The sequence below is a fragment of the Drosophila miranda genome (assembly GCF_003369915.1).
Source record: "Drosophila miranda strain MSH22 chromosome Y unlocalized genomic scaffold, D.miranda_PacBio2.1 Contig_Y1_pilon, whole genome shotgun sequence".
Classification (NCBI taxonomy): Eukaryota; Metazoa; Arthropoda; class Insecta; order Diptera; family Drosophilidae; genus Drosophila; species Drosophila miranda.
Window position 1 is genome coordinate 21,885,275 of NW_022881603.1, and position 26,167 is coordinate 21,911,441.

The 26,167-nt window shown below is 43.3% G+C and overlaps 2 protein-coding genes and 1 long non-coding RNA gene across 3 annotated transcripts; 2 read left to right on the forward strand and 1 right to left on the reverse strand.

Annotated features, from left to right (window-relative positions):
- Positions 1-409: 409 nt before the first annotated feature.
- On the reverse strand, positions 410-2,376 carry LOC117191868. The gene is made up of 3 exons (XR_004474093.1): positions 2,048-2,376; positions 1,023-1,991; positions 410-854 (listed from the first exon to the last, which is right to left on the reverse strand). It is a non-coding gene; the product is annotated as an uncharacterized LOC117191868 (long non-coding RNA).
- Positions 2,377-2,506: 130 nt separating this feature from the next.
- Positions 2,507-3,869, forward strand: LOC117191867 (lysosomal aspartic protease-like). Its single transcript, XM_033396633.1, has one exon. It carries the CDS (start codon positions 2,557-2,559, stop codon positions 3,796-3,798), a length of 1,242 nt encoding a protein of 413 aa, XP_033252524.1. The 5' UTR covers positions 2,507-2,556; the 3' UTR covers positions 3,799-3,869.
- A 1,326-nt stretch (positions 3,870-5,195) lies between these two features.
- On the forward strand, positions 5,196-6,181 carry LOC117191493 (lysosomal aspartic protease-like). Its single transcript, XM_033396345.1, has one exon. The coding sequence runs from the start codon at positions 5,384-5,386 to the stop codon at positions 6,179-6,181; it is 798 nt and encodes a 265-aa protein (XP_033252236.1). The 5' UTR covers positions 5,196-5,383.
- Positions 6,182-26,167: the final 19,986 nt, after the last annotated feature.

Here is a 26,167-nt window from a genome sequence, read left to right on the forward strand (position 1 = left end):
TGAGGGGGAAATGGAACTTAAAGCTGTCAGAGAAAGCAGCGGTTCCACTGGCAATGGCTGTGACACTGGCACCAGCACCGGCACTGGCACTGGCACTGGTACATTTCAATTTCAATGTTCTCTGTGCTAATCGAATTCAAGCAAAGCAATGGCTGCCAGTTGAAACTGTTCCTTCTTCTTGTTGTTGCCACCGTTGCAGAATCACGTATACGTATTCGTCTGAAGTGGTATATTTCGCTTTCTTTCGTGGCCTAGTTACTGAGATATCTTGGGGCTCTCAAATAGGAGAGGTTCCTGCTTTTACTGGAGAAAATCAATCAAATTTTGAGTGGTAAAGTGTTTGACATCCCCGTTCGCTTAATTGATTGCCCCATCAGCAGCAGAAACATCACAACACATTAAACGCTTCTTGACTGTTTAATTGAGGAGAAGTTTACGCAGAACAGAGTTTGATATGTTAATCGGGTCATAAGTTCATCAAATTATGCCCATTAAAAGCCGAAAACTGTTGTTACACCTTCCTCTCACATTTGACTTTGCTGTGACTGTGACTGTGTAAAGTTGCTGGTTATTGATTAGTTTCAAACTTTATTCATCGCATAATCATTCAATCCTCTGAAATTTAAAACCTTCGTCAGAAGAAACTTTTCCATTTTCTCTCTATCCTGTGGGTCTTGTGGCATTGGCAATTTATTTACATATTTCAAGATGCAGCATTGACATTTGCAACACAGTAGCGGCAATAATGCATACCACAGAATACATACATAACTCGCTGATTCTGGGTTAACGATTCTGCGGCTTACTTTTAAGGGGTTGCTGGGGTTCGGAGCGAAAGTTTCTCTGGCGGTTTTCTGCGGAATGTAAAGCAATACAATGAACAGCACACAAAACTCCCTGCAGAAAGTTGGTTCTGTGTTATTTCGGGATCTCTAATTGGCTCATAAATAATACAGCAAGGCAACAAGTCAGTCTTGGGAACAGATAGTACTAATACGAGCATAGAGTGTGTCTAAACATACTTGAACGGAATCCATTTAAAGAGCAAGCCGCAACCTTTTCCCTTTTGCTGTTTTTGTGGGGAGAATAAATGCACATATATTTTTCGGACGAATAGATGAAATGCTGAACGAGATATGGATGGTATAATTGGTTTTTGTGGGAAAGGGACCTACACTTCTTGGCAACAACTTTTGGCCAGCTGCTGCGGTCGTTCCACTCTCCTCTCCTACATTACTTGTCAGTCCATCTCTTTCGTATTAGGAGCTGTCGAGCGAAAAAGAACTCCATCTCCTTTTTTGGGAGGCCGAAAAGCCAATTTATAAACATCAAGGAATACAAAATGTGTTGACAAGCATCGCACCGAAATCCAAAAGTTTTCCTTCTTCCCTAATTGTGTTTGCCTAATTCAATGAGAGTCTCCTGCTTAACTGAATGCCACTGCAGGCTCGCTCTTCTGGCTGCCTTCAAGCTCACAAGCAGTGCCAACTAATGCAATTTGAATTTTTCCGATAATGTTATTTGCACAAGTTTCGCTTTCAATTAACGTGTCCAACATCAAAGCTGCTGGGACAATCCTTTTTGGGCCTGAAACACAGCACAGCATAGCACAGCACACGGCAGTAATTAATTGAGTTGACCAGCCTTCCCTCCTTCCTTGCTTCGGTGTTGTTCGGCGATAAGAATAATGCAAAGGAGCACCGATATCATTGTTGTAGCCCCCCAACAGGGCGACCATTAGCGAAGGTGTGGCCTGTCACTGACAGACAGGACAGGAGCCTGAAGGTGACAGAAAAGGACTCACTGAAATGGTTTTGGGATCTGCGAATCCGTTTCGTTCTTTCGTTTCGCTTCGCCACTTTTATGTCGGGCCCTTACTGTCAGAACTGTTATTGTCGCATGAGCCAGAATGTCGACGTTTTAATTGTAGGACATTTCGGCCAGACAACGGGGCGTATACAAATTGCGGCTTCTATGTATTTGCGGTCTGTCTGCCCTTGACAGAAGAATGTTACGGGTGAAGGTAAACCCATCAAAAAACACTTACCAAACTGAACCAGCAAAGGGATACACATTCAAATTCGCAGCCAAGCAATTGAATACGGGACTGAGTGGATCTGGAACCTATGTGCAATCGAGCGGGGCGGAGCACACCAAAAGCAGCAACTGCAATTATAAGTACGAGTATTCACACATTCATTCACTGGAAATCCGATACCTTGACAGTTTTCGTATTGCAATAAAAAGCATTTTCCCGCACTCCCTGCCACCCCACTCTGACCCGATTCAAAGGGAGTTCAATTGAAAAATGCCTTTTCAGAAATGTTTCACATTTCAAATTACAATGTCATGGAAATTTTCGTGCTGTTTAATGCTCTATGGGTTGGCGCGGTAGTCTGGCATTTTCCTTAACCCGGCGTTAAGGCGCCCCCCCCGTGAAGTGGTCCGTTTTGTAGGGTATTCCTTCGATGTAATTGGAATCTTGACATATACACAGGGCTTACAGAATTTACTTGAATCGATTTGACTTTGCCACTGACTTTCACATCAACAATCATGTTCGATAGACATTGGATTCCAAAGGATATTGATTCCAGTATGTGGCTGTTATTTCTGTCCCTCATACTGCCGCCCCTTGTGGCACCAAGCCCCCTCACGGAGCTGTACCGTGTGCCCCTGCGTCGGTTTCCCTCGGCCCGGAATCGCTTCGTGCAGTTTGGCATACGGATGGATCGATTGCGACTGAAGTACAGCAGAGTGGATGGGCGCAGTCGGCCGAGAGGCGACTGGGAGGTGAGAAGCGAGCCACTGAGCAACTACCTAGACGCTCAGTACTTTGGGCCGATCACCATCGGCAGCCCGCCGCAGACCTTCAAGGTGATCTTCGACACGGGATCCTCCAACCTGTGGGTACCCTCCACCAGCTGCGCCCCCACGATGGTGGCCTGCATGGTGCACAGTCGCTACAACGCGCAGCAGTCGAGCAGCCATCGCCGGAACGGTGTCCGCTTCGCCATCCACTACGGCAGCGGGAGTCTGGCCGGTTACCTCTCCAGCGACACGGTGCGGGTGGCTGGCCTGGAGATCCGGAATCAGACATTCGCAGAGGTCACCACGATGCCGGGCCCCATCTTCCTGGCAGCAAAATTTGATGGGATCTTCGGGCTGGCCTATCAAAGCATCTCCATGCAGGGTGTTAAGCCTCCATTCTACGCGATAATGGAGCAGAAGCTCCTCAGCAACCCCGTGTTTAGTGTGTACCTCAACAGGCGGCAGGAGCACCCAGAGGGGGGAGCTCTGTTCTTCGGGGGATCCAATCCGAGGTACTACCGAGGCAACTTCACCTACGTTCCGGTGAGCCATCGCGCCTACTGGCAGGTGAGGATGGAGGCGGCTAACATCAATGACCTGCGACTCTGCCAGCATGGCTGCGAGGTCATCATCGACACGGGGACCTCCTTTTTGGCCCTGCCCTACGACCAGGCGATTCTCATCAATGAGTCGATAGGCGGAACACCCTCCGAGTATGGCCAGTACTCTGTTCCCTGCGACCAGGTTCCGCAGCTGCCACGACTGACCTTTCGCCTCGGGAGTCGACAGTTCTTCCTGGACGGTAGCAACTACATCTTCCGCGACGTCTACCAGGATCGCGAGATCTGCTTCTCGGCCATCATCGGCGTGGACCTGCCCTCGCCTAGTGGTCCCCTGTGGATACTCGGGGACGTCTTTCTGGGCAAATACTACACGGAGTTTGATATGGGCAACCATCGGATTGGATTTGCCGAGGCCAACAACTAATCCAACTGTTTATCTTCGATGTGGTTCTTTCTTGTTGGAAAAGCAAGAAGTTTTATTGTTCCATTAATATATACATATATATTTTGCAGCTGTTGTTACAATCGAGCAAACCCCTTAGCAGGGGGAGGGATAGGGGGTTTTTGGGATTCTTCCAACAAGCTGTTGCTATTTTTGGGCACGTGTATGTCACGATATTAGGCCTGGAAGGCTGGGGCTGGAGGGGACTGAAATCAGAGCGGAATTTTATTATTTTATTACCTGCTCCCCCATGCATTATGCGAGTAGTACTTCTCTCTCCGCTGCCCTGCCTACTCCCAGTGTCCTTCGTGGGCGGAAGTTAATCAAAAATCGCTTGCAGCCAGATGATAGAGGAAGCCTTCTCTGGCATGGAGCTCTCCCTTGGGCGAACTGTGGATGTAATTGATTCCTTGGCAAAAACAATGTCTCTTTTGTCTGCCTTAGCTTCTTCCTTTTCCCCGATGCGTCGCCTTTGGGAGGCTCTCCTTTCTGCCGGAATGGAATGCAAATTGTGAGCTTTAAAAGATCCAAATAAATAACTTTAAGTTTACGACTGACGCGTTGGAAAAGATTATATTGGAACTCATTGTCCCAGTCCCTGTTTCTGTAGCGGTATCCGGTTTATATCTGTGGTTTCTGGCGGCTTTTACGATGCTGCCTAAAGAAAAACTGAGAATACCCTGGAAAGGAAAGCCAAGGAAAAGAGAAGTCGCCAAGGGGGCACAGACGGTACAGCCACCTCTGACCATTAGCGAAGGTGTGGCCTGTCACTGACAGACAGGACAGGAGCCTGAAGGTGACAGAAAAGGACTCACTGAAATGGTTTTGGGATCTGCGAATCCGTTTCGTTCTTTCGTTTCGCTTCGCCACTTTTATGTCGGGCCCTTACTGTCAGAACTGTTATTGTCGCATGAGCCAGAATGTCGACGTTTTAATTGTAGGACATTTCGGCCAGACAACGGGGCGTATACAAATTGCGGCTTCTATGTATTTGCGGTCTGTCTGCCCTTGACAGAAGAATGTTACGGGTGAAGGTAAACCCATCAAAAAACACTTACCAAACTGAACCAGCAAAGGGATACACATTCAAATTCGCAGCCAAGCAATTGAATACGGGACTGAGTGGATCTGGAACCTATGTGCAATCGAGCGGGGCGGAGCACACCAAAAGCAGCAACTGCAATTATAAGTACGAGTATTCACACATTCATTCACTGGAAATCCGATACCTTGACAGTTTTCGTATTGCAATAAAAAGCATTTTCCCGCACTCCCTGCCACCCCACTCTGACCCGATTCAAAGGGAGTTCAATTGAAAAATGCCTTTTCAGAAATGTTTCACATTTCAAATTACAATGTCATGGAAATTTTCGTGCTGTTTAATGCCCTATGGGTTGGCGCGGTAGTCTGGCATTTTCCTTAACCCGGCGTTAAGGCGCACTCCCCTTGAAGTGGTCCGTTTTGTAGGGTATTCCTTCGATGTAATTGGAATCTTGACATATACACAGGGCTTACAGAATTTACTTGAATCGATTTGACTTTGCCACTGACTTTCACATCAACAATCATGTTCGATAGACATTGGATTCCAAAGGATATTGATTCCAGTATGTGGCTGTTATTTCTGTCCCTCATACTGCCGCCCCTTGTGGCACCAAGCCCCCTCACGGAGCTGTACCGTGTGCCCCTGCGTCGGTTTCCCTCGGCCCGGAATCGCTTCGTGCAGTTTGGCATACGGATGGATCGATTACGACTGAAGTACAGCAGAGTGGATGGGCGCAGTCGGCCGAGAGGCGACTGGGAGGTGAGAAGCGAGCCACTGAGCAACTACCTAGACGCTCAGTACTTTGGGCCGATCACCATCGGCAGCCCGCCGCAGACCTTCAAGGTGATCTTCGACACGGGATCCTCCAACCTGTGGGTACCCTCCACCAGCTGCGCCCCCACGATGGTGGCCTGCATGGTGCACAGTCGCTACAACGCGCGGCAGTCGAGCAGCCATCGCCGGAACGGTGTCCGCTTCGCCATCCACTACGGCAGCGGGAGTCTGGCCGGTTACCTCTCCAGCGACACGGTGCGGGTGGCTGGCCTGGAGATCCGGAATCAGACATTCGCAGAGGTCACCACGATGCCGGGCCCCATCTTCCTGGCAGCAAAATTTGATGGGATCTTCGGGCTGGCCTATCAAAGCATCTCCATGCAGGGTGTTAAGCCTCCATTCTACGCGATAATGGCAAATACTACACGGAGTTTGATATGGGCAACCATCGGATTGGATTTGCCGAGGCCAAGAACTAATCCAACTGTTTATCTTCGATGTGGTTCTTTCTTGTTGGAAAAGCAAGAAGTTTTATTGTTCCATTAATATATACATATATATTTTGCAGCTGTTGTTACAATCGAGCAAACCCCTTAGCAGGGGGAGGGATGGGGGTTTTTGGGATTCTTCCAACAAGCTGTTGCTATTTTTGGGCACGTGTATGTCACGATATTAGGCCTGGAAGGCTGGGGCTGGAGGGGACTGAAATCAGAGCGGAATTTTATTATTTTATTACCTGCTCCCCCATGCATTATGCGAGTAGTACTTCTCTCTCCGCTGCCCTGCCTACTCCCAGTGTCCTTCGTGGGCGGAAGTTAATCAAAAATCGCTTGCAGCCAGATGATAGAGGAAGCCTTCTCTGGCATGGAGCTCTCCCTTGGGCGAACTGTGGATGTAATTGATTCCTTGGCAAAAACAATGTCTCTTTTGTCTGCCTTAGCTTCTTCCTTTTCCCCGATGTGTCGCCTTTGGGAGGCTCTCCTTTCTGCCGGAATGGAATGCAAATTGTGAGCTTTAAAAGATCCAAATAAATAACTTTAAGTTTACGACTGACGCGTTGGAAAAGATTATATTGGAACTCATTGTCCCAGTCCCTGTTTCTGTAGCGGTATCCGGTTTATATCTGTGGTTTCTGGCGGCTTTTACGATGCTGCCTAAAGAAAAACTGAGAATACCCTGGAAAGGAAAGCCAAGGAAAAGAGAAGTCGCCAAGGGGGCACAGACGGTACAGCCACCTCTGAGTGTGGCTCTGCAGCTCTCTAGAGTATCAGCTCTATCAAACAGTGTTTAACTACTTGTTAGTTATACATACTCATAAGTATATACAACATTCTATGTACAACGTGTATGTACTTGTTAGTATTGGAATTGCCTTTTTTATGTGCACGCAGGGTATCCTTTAGTCTGAATCTGTGCACTACCTTTCTCTAATCCAAATTTTGAACCTGCATTGCTGTTTGTGCTCAATAAACCAACCAGATTCCTGGCAGATTCAACATTAGTTGCGCAAATATTCGATAATAAAGTGCCATTAGCCGCAAACGCCTTTCCGTACCCTCAAGGCCTTTCAACTTGTAGAAGAGGTAAGTGTTTTCCATGGAAACGCTCTTAAGGGCTAAAGCGCTTGCTGCCATTTAAAAGCTAAGCTGTTGGCTGACAAGCCGGATACTCGTCGTGGCTTGTGGCCTTTTGCAACACCCATAATATCCTCCCACTGCCTCTGGACTGTGCAATAAGAAGAGCATGCCAGATTCTACTTTTTGCTGGAACACCGATAGCAGATTGCAGCCTTTTACCCATGGCCTTTGCGCAATCAACTGCCTTGGATGTCGGATGGCGAATGATGGCTGTAAAAGCCCCGTCACGCCCACCTGCTGTTCAGCTCATATCCTTTTGAGAGTGTTCAGGGCTTTTTGCATTCGATGTGGGAAGGTGCATGTTGATTGAATTTAACGTGACATTCTTATGTCCGTCAAAGGAAGCAATAAAATGTGTGTATCTTTTCCACGGAAAGCGAACACGCTCAGATATGTCAATAATTGTAAGTAAAACGAGGGGGAACGTTGTGAGTTGCTGCGGACACCGCAACTCTACAGTTATACCCGATACTTAGTCAGTATGGCTCTCCTCCGGCAGACGCCGCTAATATTAAACGACACGACAAAGAGTGCGTGCGAGAGAGACAGACAATAAGTCTGAGCGTGACGTCGGGCGCTGCGTAGCCAGTGCAAATTGATTTGTTCCTTTTGGGTATAAAAATTATCCGATCTGATCCAGATTCAGCAGTCTGATAGATATGGTCATTATCTATGATTCTGCGTTTTTAGTTTTCTCGAATGTGCAATATTGTGGATGCAACAGATTTTCGTCCTTTGTGGGGGCGGAAGGGGGTGGGCCAAATTCTGAGATATACGTTTTATAGTGAGATCTAACAGAAGTGCGGATACCAAATTTGGTTACTCTAGTCTTAATAGTCTCTGAGATTTGTGGATGCCCCAGATTCTCGTCCTTTGCGGGGGCGGAAGGGGGTGTGGCGAAATTTGGACACGAAACGGTCAAGGTCCGATATCACAGGAGTGTGGATACCAAATTGTATTGCTCTGGCTCTTATAGTTTCTGAGATCCTTGAACTCATATTTAGCAATTGGCAAAGCCGACCATGAAACCTGTGTGTTAGAGAGAGACAGAGCGAGAAAGAATGAAATTGTTTTCATGATTCTGGCTATAATCATTATACGATCTGGTTGAGATTTTACACTCTAGAACATATAGTCATCTTCTACGATTCTGCGTTTTTGGCTTTATCGTATCTTTAAAAATGTGGATGCCACAGATTTTCGTCCTTTGTGGGGGCGGAAGTGGGCGGGGCGAAGTTTTGAAATATTTTTGTAGCAGTGACATATCACAGAAGTCTGGATCCAAAACATCGTTGCTCTAGCTCTTATAGTCTTTGAGCACTAGGCGCTGAAGGGGACGGACAGACGGACAGACGGACGGACGGACAGACGGACAGACAGACATGGCTCAATCGACTCGGCTATTGATGCTGATCAAGAATATATATACTTTATGGGGTCGGAAACGATTCCTTCTGGACGTTACACACATCCACTTTTACCACAAATCTAATATACCCCAATACTCATTTTGAGTATCGGGTATAAAAATGAGGTAATTGGCTCCATCCCCCATCTCATCCGCCAACTGGAAGCGGCTGTTGCTCGGGGGTAGTTTACTGTTCAGGCTGCTCATTTGTCCGTGTCCTGGCAGATAACCGGGGGATAGGCATCAGCACAAAGCAACCGCCAGCAGCAGGACCAGCAGAACTAAATCATTCGATAAGATTATGCACACAATCTCGTGCCAACAGCAGTGTCCTGTCCATGTCCCCAGACATTTCTATGCAAATTTATATATGTACTTTGTCGGGGCTGTTTTTATTAAATTCCTCATGGTCGGGTCCCTGCAATGCCTTGCCTAATGACCCTCGAAACTGGGCTAATGAGTCAATAAGCCAATTTATCCTACAAGCCATGAGATACGGTATACGGGCTGGGACTCTGCTTCTGCCTCAAAGTTGTTATGGCACTTAATTACTTTAATAAAACATTTTGTGTGTGGTTTGTTATGTCAGGATTCAAACGTTGGGACGTGTTGAGGCATTCAACGGTGACTGGGCAACTGTGCTACTGGTCGTTTACACACGAGCCTGTATTCGGCCTGTCGCTTGCTTGGGAAGGCTTTTTGACAGTGGCCATGACCGGGACAGGTGCATGGGCACATCTTAATGCATTTCAAATGTCAATAAGCTTGCCAATTAATTTTGAGTGTACCAATGATGGCAAACGAAAACACACATGTTGCCACCGACTGTTTACGTCTTTGTCCTCTAAACAGATCTGTCTATCCTAGAAAAGGGAGACGGTGTACTCTTAGAAATGTACTTACACATATTGAGCATCGGCTGGGGTGGCAGTGGCACATAATGTCAGGGATCATTTATCAAATATCCTTTGTGTCTGCCAGGGCAAACATTAATCTAAGCGGCATGTAAGTAGCCTCTCGAGTGGGTTCAGACATCAGTTCGTGCACTTCTGTGTCCTTGAGTAGGGTGGAACTACAAGAACATCCCTCGAAGCCATTGAAAATGGCTCTGTCACAATATATTTTCTGTTAAGTAAGATTGCTCCTGCTCCTGCTGATGCTCCTGCTCCTGCTCTTGCTGTTGCTCCTCTTCCTCATCCTATGCTCTTGAATGCCCCAAAAATGTTTCCATTTCGGGGTTTGGTCTTTAGTTTCAAGGACGCACCCTCACAGCCTTTTAGTCACTTCCCACTAATGCTTGGCGGCAGACTGCTCTCATTTTTCACACATTACACATACGCCGTGTGCGCCGCGTCAATGTTGTGCCTTCTGTCGTTAGTCTTAAGCGTTCGAATTGCTTGAACAAACGTGACAATCTTAACGCTAAATTACTTGAATTTTAAGATATCATGTGGCCAATATTTGGCGCTGCCCGATGACTTATGGGGAAACAAAGGCACCGCACACAAAAGAATGAAAACAGTATTGATTTAATGGCTAATTACGAGCTGCACTTGTTTCCAGAGAATAATATAGAATTTTATAGTGACTTCATGTGGGATTTCCACTGCCCCAGGAGCTCGTATTCTGTACACCCTTTTCACTTTCCTCGTAGCCGTGTACAAATATTGAATATCCTGTCCCATCTGTCGAATCTCCACGGGGCTGTGCCATGAATACTAATTAGGGAGGGAGTCCGTTTACAGCGGAGAGCTTAAAATGGATTTCCCGGAAAATGCTGCATAATAAAGCTAATCAGCCGTCAAGTCGAGTAGTCGCACTGAGACCCTGAGCCCAGGTAACAGGACGAAATTTGAATTTGAGTGGGAGTCCTGCGAATGCGTCGTATTTCGAGCTGACAACTGAACATAAAGTACTTAACCGATGGAAATCAGCTTAGTAAGCTGAGCTTACAGTTTTTAGCACTCCAACCGACACTGCAGCAAATCTGGCAGTGGCATTCACTCCACTCTGGCATGGGCATATGTGCAGCGCAAGCTTGTATAGTGCCAGAAAGACAGTCATCGTTGCATGGTATACCTGTCCGTTTGTTTGTTTGTGCAGCTGATGTTCCCCAAAAAAGTTCTGCGGCGCCTCGTTGCACAAAAAGAACAAAGTCATTGCCAGTTAGGCAACTTCCTGTTAGCCACAACACTATAACAATACGAAATTTCTCAATGGATTCCTTCGTCTCATGCATCTTAATGGCTTCGCCACTGGAATTCTGTTTAAAAGAGTTCCCCGACTGTTCAGCAATTCAAATCAACTGCCAGAAGAGGCTAGAGGGCAACAATGACTGGAGTGAGCTGCAGTTTGATTTATGCGCTCTGCACTTTTTGACAAAGTTTTTGCCATTCGACGACTGTCCCACTCGACCAAGTCTGCCAGTCCTGCAGTCAACCCTGAGTGACAGTCAGAGTCAGTCAAGTGAAAGAAAGACAGATACAGAAGCAGCTACTTCCGCCTTGTGACACTGTCCCAACTGCTGCTCCTGGACTTCCATTGAAGCAGCTACGTGCATTCGAAATGGCTCTGGCTATGGCCATATCCATATCCCTCTGTGCCTTGGCTTCCGAGTGAAATTTTTAGCTTGAATTATGTTGTTTGCACAACAAATACTAAGAGCACACTGCAGCACTTGCCTCCACCTATAAGTGGAAATCTTGAGGTCTTATGTTGGCAACACGAGTACATTAAGCTTCCATTCGCCCACCGACTATTTGTGAATTTTTTCTGCCTTTGAAAAGTGAGTTTTTCGGATTTAACAAAGGAAATCTTCCGGGAAAAGCTTAAGTAACAGAAAAATTATTGTTAGGTATTATATTAATATCTATATACGGTCACACCATCCAACGGATATAGAATAAAAGAGAATCTTGAAGACAACGCGTGCTTAAGTCTGAGTGTCAATACACTACATAATCGGCGACGAGCATAAAATAAAACGTATTAATATACATACACATGTTAAAAGTGCATATAATATATGAATAGCAACATGACGAAAAATGAAGCACCAACATTCTATCAAATGGCAACAATTGCTGAGTTTTCGCCACACCAAGAAACGTTCTGCATTTGGAAGGAAAAATTCGACATACATTTGTGCGAATTGAATGTGAAAGAGGAAAACACAAAAAAGGCAGTTTTGTTGAAGTCGATCGGTACAGCGGCTTACACTGTACTACATAGTTTGTGCAATCCGGTATCACCCGTATCAAAAGCATACAAAGAATTATGTGAAATTTTAAAAACACACTACACACCACCTACACTCATATTCAGAGAAAGAAAAAAATTTCACATGTCCACAAAAAGTGAAGATGAGACTGTAGCGGAGTGGTATGCTCGAGTTAAACAATTGGCATTGGAATGCAAATTTGGCTCAAATCTGGAAGCGTTTGTATTAAACCAATTTGTGATGAGCCTTCCCAACCCTATATATGAAAGAATATGTGAAGAAGACGAAAATCTAACTCTGGCTGATGCACTCAAGAAGGCGATGATCATGGAGACGAAGATCAGCACAAGGAAGACAGAACACAACGTCAACTACATGCATCAAAAGAACGGGACTAGTCAATGGCAGAGGCAAAGAGGCGAGAACAGAGATCAAGCAAAGAGCAACGGCAGAAGTCATTTCAAGGGCAACCGAAACGTGAGTTACAGAGGCGGCAGAAGCGACGGTGACGGCGACGGCGAAAACGACTGCGACGCTGGCAGAGAAAAGAAGCAGCAGCCATGCACACACTGTGGCTGGCGAAATCATAACTCAAACAATTGCAAGTATAAGGCATGCAAATGTCACAGCTGTGGAAAAACAGGTCACTTGGCGAGCATTTGTAAAAATAAATCAAAAAAATCCGTAAATTATGTATCTCAAACAAAACATGACACCTATTCTGATAATAATTTTGATAATGATAATTATAACTTTTCTATCTATAGCGTTGATACAACCTCAACTAATGGAGTATATTATTTACCTGTAAAAATTGATGGAAACATAACGAAAATTGCTTGCGACACTGGTGCACCGTGCACATTGGTTCCAAAAACATTTTACGAAAGCTTAAATACCAGCAGACCACTTAGAAAATGTCTAGTTCCATATGTAGATTACAATGGAGATTCAATCAAAGTTATTGGTGAGTACGATGCAACGATCGAATATCGAGGTCTAAAAAAACAAATTGTTGTTGTTGTAACCAATGCAGTGAGTCCACCTTTGCTAGGTAGAACATTTTTGAGAGCTTTTAATTTTGAGTTAATGCAGGTGAACAATGTGTACGTAAATGAACCAAATTCTGTAATTACAGAACAGATTAAATCGGAGTTTGCTGAAGTTTTTGAGCCTCGTTTAGGTTCATATACTACGAATACGATATCGTTACTATTAAAAGAAGATGCAAAACCAATATTTTTCAAGCCTAGGTCAGTACCATTAGCATGGAAAGAAAAGATTGAAGTGCAGTTACGAAAATTCATAGATGATGGAATTTTAGAGCAAGTTGTTAGTTCTGAATGGGCAACACCTTTGGTACCGATTTTAAAACCAAACGGTGACATACGAATTTGTGGTGACTATAAGGTTACATTAAACCGGTCTTTAGTCGACGTAAAGTATCCACTACCTCGAATAGACGACATTTTTGCAGCGCTTGAAGGGGGTACATTGTATTCAAAACTTGACCTGTCAAATGCTTACAATCAGCTAAATTTAGATGAGCAATCTCAAAATTTGTGTACTTGGAGCACACATATTGGACTATTGAAAGTTAAACGCTTACCATTTGGTATAAAAACTGCAGCAGCTATTTTTCAAAAAACAATGGAAGGGTTGTTTCAGGGTATGCGAGGAGTTGTGGTTTATCAGGATGACATAACAGTTACAGGACGAGATCTTCAAGAACATATTTCAAACCTAAAAGCTGTACTTAGAAAACTGAAATCAGTTGGACTTAAATTAAATGACAAGAAATGTGAGTTCTTTAAATCCAAAATTTGTTACCTAGGATTTTCAATTGACAGGATAGGACTGAGCAAAAACAATGATAGAGTTGCGAGTGTATTGTTTGCACCGGCTCCGGAAAACGTATCACAGCTTAGAGCTTTCATAGGCATGGTAAATTATTATTCAAAGTTTATCAATAATTTCGCTCAGATAATGAGTCCTTTATATGCATTATTAAAGAAAAATACAAAATTTAATTGGACACGCGAATGTCAGAGTGCATATGAATAGGTAAAGAAAGAAGTAACTTCTGAACAAGTTTTAGTTCACTACAACCCAGATCAACCGTTAGTATTAACGACTGATGCTAGCAGTCATGCAGTTTCAGGTGTTTTATCACATAAATGCAATGAAGATATCAAACCATTAGCATTTGTATCAAGAGCATTATCCAAAAGCGAGCATAATTACAGTACAATCGAGAAAGAGGCCCTGGCTATAGTGTTCTGTGTGAGTAAATTAAGACAGTATCTTTTAGGAAACAAGTTCATCCTTCGAACAGATCACAAACCATTACTAAGCATATTTGGAGACCTGAAAGGACTTCCATTGATGGCCTCTGCACGAATGCAAAGATGGGCACTGACTTTGTCAGGTTTTCAATATACAGTTGAACACATAAAGGGGACCTTAAATATAGCAGATGGACTCTCAAGAATGCCTCAATGGGAAACGGCTGTACCAAACGAAGACTATAATTACATACATTTTATACAGTCCGAAAAGGTGTTCAAAATTAGCTTCAAAGAAATAGCTCGTGAAACACGACGTGACCCAATATTATCAAAAGTTTGTGAGGCAATTAACACTGGTTCGAAGACAAGATTAAAAGGCAGCGAGTTTTCTGCCTACATCTCTAAAACAAATGAACTTTCAGTGGAATATGATTGTATCTTATGGGGACACAGAGTAGTAATTCCAACCAAACTGAGACAAGCTATTTTAGCAGAATTTCATGCATCGCATTTGGGAATAGTAAAAACCAAAATGTTAGCACGTTCTTATGTGTGGTGGCCTTGCATGGATTCTGAAATTGAGAAATTAATTCGAGATTGTATTCCTTGTCAGGAACTACAATCAAGTCCAGAAAAGAGTCTGTTAATACCGTGGAAATCCACAGGAAAGGCTTGGAGTCGAGTACACATAGACTTTGCAGGACCAATTAGAGGTTTTCATTTATTGGTTATTATAGATTCTTATACAAAATGGGCAGAAGTATTCAAAACGAAGGAAATAACTTCATTGTTTACTATCAACAAGCTTAGAGAAGTATTTTGTCGATATGGTTTACCAGACGTGTTAGTTAGTGACAATGGACGACAGTTTACTTCTGATGATTTTAAAACGTTTATGAAAAACAATGGTGTTAATCACATTTTTACTGCTCCAGGACATCCAGCGACTAATGGTCAAGCAGAAAATTTTGTAAAGACTGTTAAGAAATCACTATATGCAAACATAAAGGCTAATGAAAGACAAGATTTTAATACAATTTTAAATAGATTTTTGATCGATTACCGAAATACGATTCATTGTACTACGGGCGAATCTCCTGCTAAATTATTTTTTGGTCGTACACTAAAAACAAGATTTTCGTTGTTAAAACCACCTACGGTCGAAAGCATAATAAATAAAAAACAGACTGAGTGTGTTGTTAATCACAAAGGTAGACGAAGCACAGAATTTTTAAAGGGTCAAAAAGTTATGGTTAGGGACTACAAAAATCCTAACAAAGCAAGCTGGACTCAGGCAACTGTAAAACAACAACTGGGCCCGCGTTCGTATTGTTGTATTTTGGCGAACAATAACAGAGAAATAAAACGTCACCTGGATCAAATTAGAAACCAAAGCACTAACAATCATACATCGCCTAATGCGAAAACACCTGATGTCGAAAGCAATTGTTCAGTAGATGACAATTCCAAAACCAACAATGAACAAATAGTTTCTCAACCAACACCCACCAGGAGAGAGTTGAGACCACGTGAGGCAGGGAAGGTAGTAAAGCGTATTTAACAATAAAATAATAAAAAGAAAGGAATTATGAAATCAAATTATGTACAAATTAAACACTGAAACAAATACTAAACAGATTAAGAAGAAAGAAAAATACGAAATCACATAAATTTTATATACGCTAATTAGATTAAGTACACAAATCAAATTGTTATAAGAAAATAGATTTGTAAATGACATGTATATTAAACATCTAAGGAGAGGCGTGTTAGGGATTATATTATTATCTATATACGGTCACACCATCCAAGGGATATAGAATAAAAGAGAATCTTGAAGACAACGCGTGCTTAAGTCTGAGTGTCAATACACTACAATTATTGCACCCTCTGTGGGCGCAGAGTGCCTGGTGAAAACTGTTTCAAACTGAATATATGTAAATATTTATGCGACATAGCGACATATTGCGTAGCGACATAACGTATATTTTGATCAAGATGCCAACATACACCAATTACGTACAGCAGTGAAAAAAATCATGGAAGACACGCATGAGCTAGGAAATACGGCGCCAAGCGCAGGCGAGACTATGCAGGCAGACATTTTTGCAGTCCCGGTTGAGCGCGAGATAGATAGAGACAACCGTAGTGCACAACACGCAGTAAAGGCGGCGCCAGAAGAATATGGTGAAAATGTGCAGAAGGCTCGAGAAGCATTCATGCCGCGACAAGACAACGCTTGTTCGAAATTGACCATGCGATCAGATGAATACGAAGAAGAATCGCGCCGTTTGCAGCAGTTGGAACAATTGTACGTTTCTCGCAAGCGCTTAGCTGATCTCAAATTAAGCATATTGAAAACGGAGAAAGAGGCTATGGAGTTGGAAACGCCGAGAGATTGCATCGCCTTGACACACATTGAGGCGTTGATGCGTCCATTTTCTGGAGATGACGACCAGGCTGTAACCAGTTGGATAAGTAACTTTGAGGACATTATGAATTTCCATGGTGTATCCGAGTCCAAATGCTGGATATTAGCGAAGCGGCTGCTAGGCGGATCGGCGAAGGCGTACATCGACCATGTGGCGCCTTTGACTTGGCAATCCATGCGAGCAGAATTGCTCAACGTCTTTGAGCAGAAAGTGACAGCGTGGGACATTGGAAAGCGACTGGAGGCACGGAAAATTGCAAATAATGAAAGCGCATTGCAATATTTCGTCGCAATGTGCAGCATAGCGTCGCAAGCAGACATGGCCACGAGCGATGTGGTCAAATTCATCGTAGAGGGACTGCAGGACAAGACGGGCATGGCAGCATCCATGCTATATTGCAGCACACTCAACGAGTTGCGTGACAAGATGGTCACCTATGATAAGGTCAGAAGAGCTCCTGGCGTCGTAGCAATTCGTAGCGAAGGTATGACAAAGGGAAAACTAAATGTGAGTATGGCAGTTGGGCAGCAGCAAGGTGGTGGCGCAATGCGTTGCTACAACTGTCGGCAATTTGGGCACGTTATGAAGGAATGCAGTCAGCCAAAGAGACCGGATGGGGCATGTTTTAACTGTTGGAGTACCAGCCACCTATATTCGCAGTGCCCGAAACGAAAGATGGCCACTAGGGTAGCTGCAGTTCAAGATGAGGAGCGACCAGGAGAAAAAAACAACGACGATTTAGCGGCTGTCCAGTTAATCACTTTATGACTTCCGTTTGGTGAACAAAGAGGCGTCAGTATTTTTAGTCTATTTGATACAGGTAGCCCTGTAAGTTTTATTCATAAGTCTTTGATACCGAAGTCGGCTATAGTTGAAGCCTATAATGAAGTTAGGAAATACTATGGACTAGGAGGACAACCAATTCCCATATGGGGAAAATTTAAGTGCCATATTGAATTTTGCACAAATAAATATATCGTTTTATTAAACATCGTAGATGATAACATGCTGCCTTTGCCGGTATTGTTGGGACGCGATGCCCTTAAAGTTATTGAAGTAAAATTAGTTCATAAGAAAAATATCAATGCGAAGCAACACACATCATTAAGTTCGTTAAAGCAAAAAGCTATTAGTTTAACCTGCGCTTCTTTATTCACCGAACGTAAAAATAATATTAACATAATACTATATGATAAGTTAGATGGTAATCAATCAGAAAGAAGCGAGCTAATCAAACGTTCTAGTCCATTTAAAAATCAGACACAAGAAAACTCAAGGAATGACAAAATGGCCATCGAGAATATGAATCAAGGCGACGAATTCAGTAACTTTTGTGCGTCGGTAGAGATTGATGAAGAGGAACATATAAACGTAGGTTTCGAATTTGGCCTCACTCTTGCAGAAAAGTATAGGGAAGTTATTAAGACATACTATTTACACAAAGAATTTGACTTTAAAGCACCACCAAAGTATCAGATGCAGATTCGTGTAACAGAAACAACACCATTTCATTGTACTCCGCGTCGTTTATCCTACCATGAGAGAGAGAAAGTAGCTGAAATAGTAGATGATCTGTTAGAAAAGAAAGTAATCCGTCATAGTGAGTCTCCTTATGCTTCCCCGTTGGTCCTAGTAAAAAACGAGGTGGAACGTTGTGAGTTGCTGCGGACACCGCAACTCTACAGTTATACCCGATACTAAGTCAGTATGGCTCTCCTGCGGCAGACGCCGCTAATATTGAACCACACGACAAAGAGTGCGTGCGAGAGAGACAGAAAATCAGTCTGAGCGTGACGTCGGGCGCTGCGTAGCCACTGAAAATTGATTTCTTGCTTTTGGCTACAACAATGATCCGATCTGATCCAGATTCAGCAATCTGATAGATATGGTCATTATCTATGATTCTGCGTTTTTAGTTTTCTCGAATGTGCAATATTGTGGATGCAACAGATTTTCGTCCTTTGTGGGGGCGGAAGGGGGTGGGGCGAAATTCTGAGAAATACGTTTTATAGTGAGATCTAACAGAAGTGCGGATACCAAATTTGGTTACTCTAGCCTTAATAGTCTCTGAGATTTGTGGATGCCCCAGATTTTCGTCCTTTGCGGGGGCGGAAGGGGGTGTGGCGAAATTTGGACACGAAACGGTCAAGGTCCGATATCACAGGAGTGTGGATACCAAATTTGGTTGCTCTGGCTCTTATAGGTTCAGAGATCCTTGAACTCATACTTTGCAATTGGCAAAGCCGACCATGAAACCTGTGTGTTAGAGAGAGACAGAGCGAGAAAGAATGAAATTGTTTTCTTGATTCTGGCTATAATCATTATACGATCTGGTTCAGATCTTGCACAATAGAAGATATGGTCATCCTCACCGATTCTGCGTTTTTGGTTTTATCGTATCTTTAAAAATGTGGATGCCACAGATTTTCGTCCTTTGTGGGGGCGGAAGTGGGCGGGGCGAAGTTTTGAAATATTTTTGTAGCAGTGACATATCACAGAAGTCTGGATCCAAAACATCGTTGCTCTAGCTCTTATAGTCTTTGAGCACTAGGCGCTGAAGGGGACGGACGGACGGACGGACGGACGGACGGACGGACGGACGGACGGACGGACGGACAGACGGACAGACGGACAGACAGACAGGGCTCAATCGACTCGGCTATTGATGCTGATCAAGAATATATATACTTTATGGGGTCGGAAACGATTCCTTCTGGACGTTACACACATCCACTTATACCACAAATCTAATATACCCCAATACTCATTTTGAGTATCGGGTATAAAAAATCAGGAGAACTTCGAATGTGTGTCGATTACCGTGGTCTGAACAAACGAATTGTTAAAGATAATTTCCCATTGCCCCTTATTGAGGACTGTCTTGAGTTTTTAGAAAACAAGTGCGGTTTTTATACCCGATACTCAAAATGAGTATTGGGGTATATTAGATTTGTGGTAAAAGTGGATGTGTGTAACGTCCAGAAGGAATCGTTTCCGACCCCATAAAGTATATATATTCTTGATCAGCATCAATAGCCGAGTCGATTGAGCCCTGTCTGTCTGTCCGTCCGTACGTCCGTCCGTCCGTCCGTCCGTCCGTCCGTCCGTCCGTCCCCTTCAGCGCCTAGTGCTCAAAGACTATAAGAGCTAGAGCAACGATGTTTTGGATCCAGACTTCTGTGATATGTCACTGCTACAAAAATATTTCAAAACTTCGCCCCGCCCACTTCCGCCCCCACAAAGGACGAAAATCTGTGGCATCCACATTTTTAAAGATACGATAAAACCAAAAACGCAGAATCGGTGAGGATGACCATATCTTCTATAGTGCAAGATCTGAACCAGATCGTATAATGATTATAGCCAGAATCAAGAAAACAATTTCATTCTTTCTCGCTCTGTCTCTCTCTAACACACAGGTTTCATGGTCGGCTTTGCCAATTGCAAAATATGAGTTCAAGGATCTCTGAACCTATAAGAGCCAGAGCAACCAAATTTGGTATCCACACTCCTGTGATATCGGACCTTGACCGTTTCGTGTCCAAATTTCGCCACACCCCCTTCCGCCCCCGCAAAGGACGAAAATCTGGGGCATACACAAATCTCAGAGACTATTAAGGCTAGAGTAACCAAATTTGGTATCCGCACTTCTGTTAGATCTCACTATAAAACGTATTTCTCAGAATTTCGCCCCACCCCCTTCCGCCCCCACAAAGGACGAAAATCTGTTGCATCCACAATATTGCACATTCGAGAAAACTAAAAACGCAGAATCATAGATAATGACCATATCTATCAGATTGCTGAATCTGGATCAGATCGGATCATTGTTGTAGCCAAAAGCAAGAAATCAATTTTCAGTGGCTACGCAGCGCCCGACGTCACGCTCAGACTGATTTTCTGTCTCTCTCGCACGCACTCTTTGTCGTGTGGTTCAATATTAGCGGCGTCTGCCGCAGGAGAGCCATACTGACTTAGTATCGGGTATAACTGTAGAGTTGCGGTGTCCGCAGCAACTCACAACGTTCCACCTCGTTCCATTATAGATTTGAAAAGTGGGTATCATCAAATAGGCGTAGAAGAAAAATTAGTTCCGTATACATCGTTTCTGACACCGCAAGGACAGTATGAGTACTTGAGAATGCCCGTTGGGTTAAAAAATGGATCCGCTATTTTTCAGAGATTTATTGCGGAGCTCTTGAGAGACTTTATTAGGAACAAAAGCATTGTAGTGTACATGGATGATATATTAGTAGCGACTAAAACAGTTGAAGAACACATGGATATATTAAAAAGACTATGCATTCGGTTTAGCGAGCAAAATTTAGAGATAAATCTAAAAAAGTGTAGGTTTGTCAATCGAAACATCGATTTCCTGGGGTATAAAGTTAATCAAAACGGAATAGTTCCTAGTGATTCCCATATTGAGGCCTTGAAAAAATACCCAGTCCCACAAAATGTAAAAGCACTGCACTCATGCTTGGGATTCTTTTCGTATTTTCGACGTTTCATGTTGTCATTTGCGACGACAGCTAAGCCCTTGGTGCAGTTGTTAAAAGAAGGTGGTCCGTTTCCCATGAATAGAGAACAGGTGAAGACGTTTGAAACTCTTAAGAATGCGTTGGCAAATCCTCCGGTATTAGCCATTTTTAGCCCAAATAGAGAAACGGAATTACATACAGACGCAAGTTCATACGGTTATGGCGCAATACTGATGCAAAGACAAGATGATGGGAAGATGCACCCTGTGTCCTATTATTCTGGCAAAACAACAGAAAGAGAATCACGTTATCATAGTTTCGAACTAGAGACATTGGCTATAATTTATGCATTGAGGCGTTTTAGAGCATATTTGGAGCATAGGTCCTTCAAAATAATCACGGATTGTAATTCGTTAGTACAGACGTTAACCAGAAAGTCAATTAGTCCTAAGATAGCACGGTGGTCCCTAGAGTTAGAGAACTATGATTACTCCATTATGCACAGACCTGGGGCCAGTATGGCGCACGTTGATGCGCTGAGCAGACAAGATCAAGTGACGAATATGTTAGAGGATGGTTATAGAGTCAAATACGGTTTAGAAAAGTCTAATTTAGAAAAAGATGAGAGTAGAAAGCAATATACAAGGAATAGTGTAAGTAGAGACAACACTGGTAGAGAAACCTGTGATTAAGTGTAGAGAATTAAATATCAATAGAGAGCGTAGTAGTACCGTACAGAACCCTGCGATTGAGTGTGGAGAATCAAGTGCAGTAGGAAGTAGATTGGGAAATAGGTGGAAGTCTGATGATATAGAGAACCTTGGTGGTGATTGTAGAGATAACATAGAGAATAGTGAATATAGGGAAAAGGATGGATGGATGATTGAAATTAGAGATTTGAGCCAATGTAGAGGAAGCGTTAACGATGTGGTGGGGGGAGTAAAGTACATTAGTAGTAGGAATTCAGATAAAGAGAAAAAATGTGTTGAGAATACAGTAGAGAGGGACAAGTTAGAGTTTCAGGAGGAAAGATTACTAAAATCATTGATAGTTGGGGTAGTAGGTGCAATGCCAGAAGATGTTGATTTGATATTGCAAACAGAACAGATGCGAGACAAGAAAGTAGTTAGGATTCGAAAAATGCTAGAGGATGGAATTGAAGTAGATTTTGAATTGATAGATGGTATTGTTTACAAGAGGAGTTGTGAAAACAAACTATGTTTCTATGTACCAATGTGTATGGAAGAGCAGTTGATAAGGCGGTCACACGAAAAACTAGGACATCTGGCCGCAGAGAAGTGCGTGAGTGACCTTTTGAGGACCTACTGGTTTCCGTCAATGAGAAGTAAAGTGGCAAGGTTCATCAGAAACTGTCTACCGTGTATACTACACTCGATGCCTAAAACAATCCATAACAGAACGCTCCATAGTATCCCAAAGTCGTGTGTTCCTTTTCATACCCTACATGTTGATCATTTGGGTCCGCTGCCGAGTATTAGATCTAAGCGAAAACACTTCCTTGTGGTAATAGATGCATTCACTAAGTTTGTAAAATTGTTCCCGGTTAATAGTACCAGCACGCGGGAAGCGAAGGATGCCTTAAGTAAATATTTTGATTTCTATAGTCGCCCTACTAGGATAATATCAGATCGTGGGACCTGTTTCACCTCGTTAGAGTTCTCTAGTTTTCTGCAGGAGAGAGGGATAGAGCACATTAAGGTAGCTACAGGTGCACCGCAGGCGAATGGCCGAGTGGAGCGGGTGAATCGTGTTCTTACTCCTAGGAAAACTGTCAGAGCCCCTTGAGCAAGCCGATTGGTATAGGTTGATGAGCAAGGTAGAGCACGCCATTAATAACTCCGTTAACAGCAGTACGAAAAAGACACCTAGCACATTGTTATTTGGAATATCCCAGAAAGGACCCGTTGTAGATGAATTAACCGAATACCTAGAGGAGAAGTTAGCGTCAGAACTTAGAGAGTTGGAAAGTATAAGAGAAATAGCAAGTGAGAACATACGGTTGTCGCAGAAAAGAAATGAGAAGATGTATGCCCACAAACATAGAGCCCCATTAAAGTATGAACCTGGTGACTATGTAGCAGTCCGGCATGTGGACACAACACCGGGGATCAATAAGAAGTTCGCACCAAAGTATCGAGGACCGTACAGGATCAATAGAGTATTGGATAATGATCGTTATGAGGTTGTCGACATTGAGGACTGTCAGTTGACGCAAATGCCATTCCGAAGTATATTAGAACCAGCAAGGCTTAAACCCTGGGTAGAGTGTAAGGATAAAACCATGGTCTCATGTTGTTAATCGATGAAATAGTATGTTAAGTAAGACAATACCGAATAAGAAATGTTTAACCAACTGTATGCCTTAGTGTGTAGATCGTGGGCGATCTGTAGTCAGGTTGCCCGAATGTAAGATATGAATATTAGTTTATAAGATTTGAATATTAGTTAAAGATGTACTCATCGATAGTATTATAAGAAATACCAATGTACTCGATATATCGATACTTGTCCTCGACAAGTATCGATATGCCAACACACATTCATTCGAATACGCCGATCAAGAAAGAAGAACATATAATAAAACCGTGCTATTAAAAGTTTACAACTGAAAATTTAATGCAGTGCTTCCGGCCGTAATGATTAATGAAAATGACTAGTTAAATTTGTACAAAATTGTCGGCCAAAGTGGGGGCAGTAATTACGCTTATTATGGCCGTCCGATAGCGCTGGATAATTTCCCACCAGACATTCGGGGAAAACTCATTTCGGACCAGCATAAAAAATACATTGAAAATAAAAGCAACGCGAGTGTAAAAATAAGCCCGTACAGGCATCTCACGGTTTAAACTGTAGCGAAGAAAAACATGCCACGCGTCGAGAGTTTTCCCCAGAGAGTTTCTTTGTTTGCCAACATGACCCACTTTCTCTCTCTCTTTCTCTCCCTCTATATATATATATTTTTTTTCAAAACTCTCCTCTCTTCTTCTCCTTAAAAACTTTAAATTTGCAAAATTTTCTTGCAGTTCTTTTTGTTTATTTTCACTGCCTGTTGTTTTTCCTGTTTACGAGCAGCTGCCTCTCATTAGAATGTAAACGAAAAGGGCTTACCGAAAGAGAAATTCGCAGAGAAAATCTCGATTTCCCATGTGAAGGGGTATTCCCCAACTTCATAAGCCACGGGATCAAGGAATCAGTATCAAATCAAGTCCTAGTTTCCACCCAACTGATTAGCTTTGATCGGGGTCAGTCGCTCGATTGAGATGGCTAGGATCTCCACTCGATGATAAATGATTGGAAAAGATTGAGTCATCGCTGGAGTGGCCCTCAAGCTCAACCAGGCACAGATTACAGATTTAGCCAAGCATATTGCTTGCTGCCAAAGATGACAAACGGAATTCCAATCGAAAATCGAGTGCGATGAAAATGTTTGATGTGCGAATCCTCAGAGATTTCTCCCCAAATTCTCAATCTCCATCTCTTTGGTGTTCAGTAGAGACCAACGAGAGGGGGATACTGTCAGAGATGTTCCCTTTTTTCATTTAAAAATTGTGTGCGAAAATTTCTGGCACGCATTTTGTCTGACTTGCCCCAAATGGACTCGAATGTGTGGCATCCTGACTGGCTTTCTGCCCCCATTCTGCCCTAATCGATGAGCATTTAGTTCCACATCAACGGCAGCTTTCAGACAGCTGTAAAATATTTGAGGCAATCACCGAAGCCATAATAGAGAGTGGTTCTACTTTCTTTTCTTATATGGCGTGCGAGAGATGGAGGGAAAATTGTCTGCAATTTCCGCTTGTATATTAAAAATGTGGCAAGCAAATTGAAATGTTCCTCGGCTTACCTAGGCTCTCTCTCTCTCTCTCCACATACTCGACTCGGATCTCAAACTTCTGTGAGCCATAAATCTTGGCCTAAGCCAGAGCTGGAGCTCATGGACTCATGTGCCCGGGACTCCTTTCCCTTAATGGCCGAGCAAAATGTATTTATCTAAAATTATCCCCGAACAAAGTATGTTCTTTGTCAACGCAAAGCTCCTTTCGAAATTTATGCCATCGCCGCACAAAAATAGAATGCAAACACTCGAAATTGAGTTTTAATAACAGAGGAGCCAGCAAATACAATATGAAAAGGGAATCAAATGAAATATTTAATGAGACATTAATACGCAGTAATCTCGTTTGTAATTAGAAGCGGGTGCCGATCGACTCTCTGTAATTTCTGTATTATTTGTAGTCCAAATAACAGCGTTATGCAGTGTTTGGTTGTGGCTGGGTCTGGGGTTTGTGGTTCTACTTCAGTCTGTTGCTCATATTTGAATATATATTGAATTTTATGTGGCTCTCATTTAAAATTCAAATCAATGACAAAATCTGCAGAGCTAATCAATATTTTCAACGGAGAGTATGGGAAAGAAAGCAATAAGTACCGATAGAACAAAGAAGGGAATACCCCCACTCACAGCTTCAAACTTTTAGTGCAGTTCCACAGCTGCGTCCAGCAGGCGTATACGCAATATTGGCTCCTGCACAACCCCATATGCCACTGCCATGCACCACCTTCCAATCAACGAGGCAAACAGACTATGCAACCGATAAACAATCCTCATAATGAAGACCGCTGTACCCCCAACGGAGATACTCGTAGTTAGCACTCAAGGATTGGAGCCCGAACTCGAACCGGACGCAGACACGCACCGAAGCGGACGTGGGAAGATGGCTGCCACTGACACGGACAAACCAACTCGATTGCCGCAACAATTAAATGAATTGCCATCACAGAACACACAGAGAAAGGTACAAAATCCCGTTTTCCGAATGTGAATGTCTCTATTGTACTTAATCTATTGCACAATTGTGGAAATCTCTTTTGCAACTGTTCTCCAGGTAGTTCATCTTCATGTCCGAAGCGGAATAACAAATTAGACAGCGAATGTAAGGGCGGGCGGAGGTGAGGGGATGTCCGGCATTCAAGCAACTCATAAAATATGTATGAACTATGTGCACCATGGACGATGGGCCAGATGACCGAGCAACCCTTTGATA

Coding starts and splice junctions, on each gene's coding strand:
- LOC117191867 (XM_033396633.1), top strand. CDS start 2,557: ATGTTCGATAGACATTGGATTCCAAAGGATATTGATTCCAGTATGTGG.
- LOC117191493 (XM_033396345.1), top strand. CDS start 5,384: ATGTTCGATAGACATTGGATTCCAAAGGATATTGATTCCAGTATGTGG.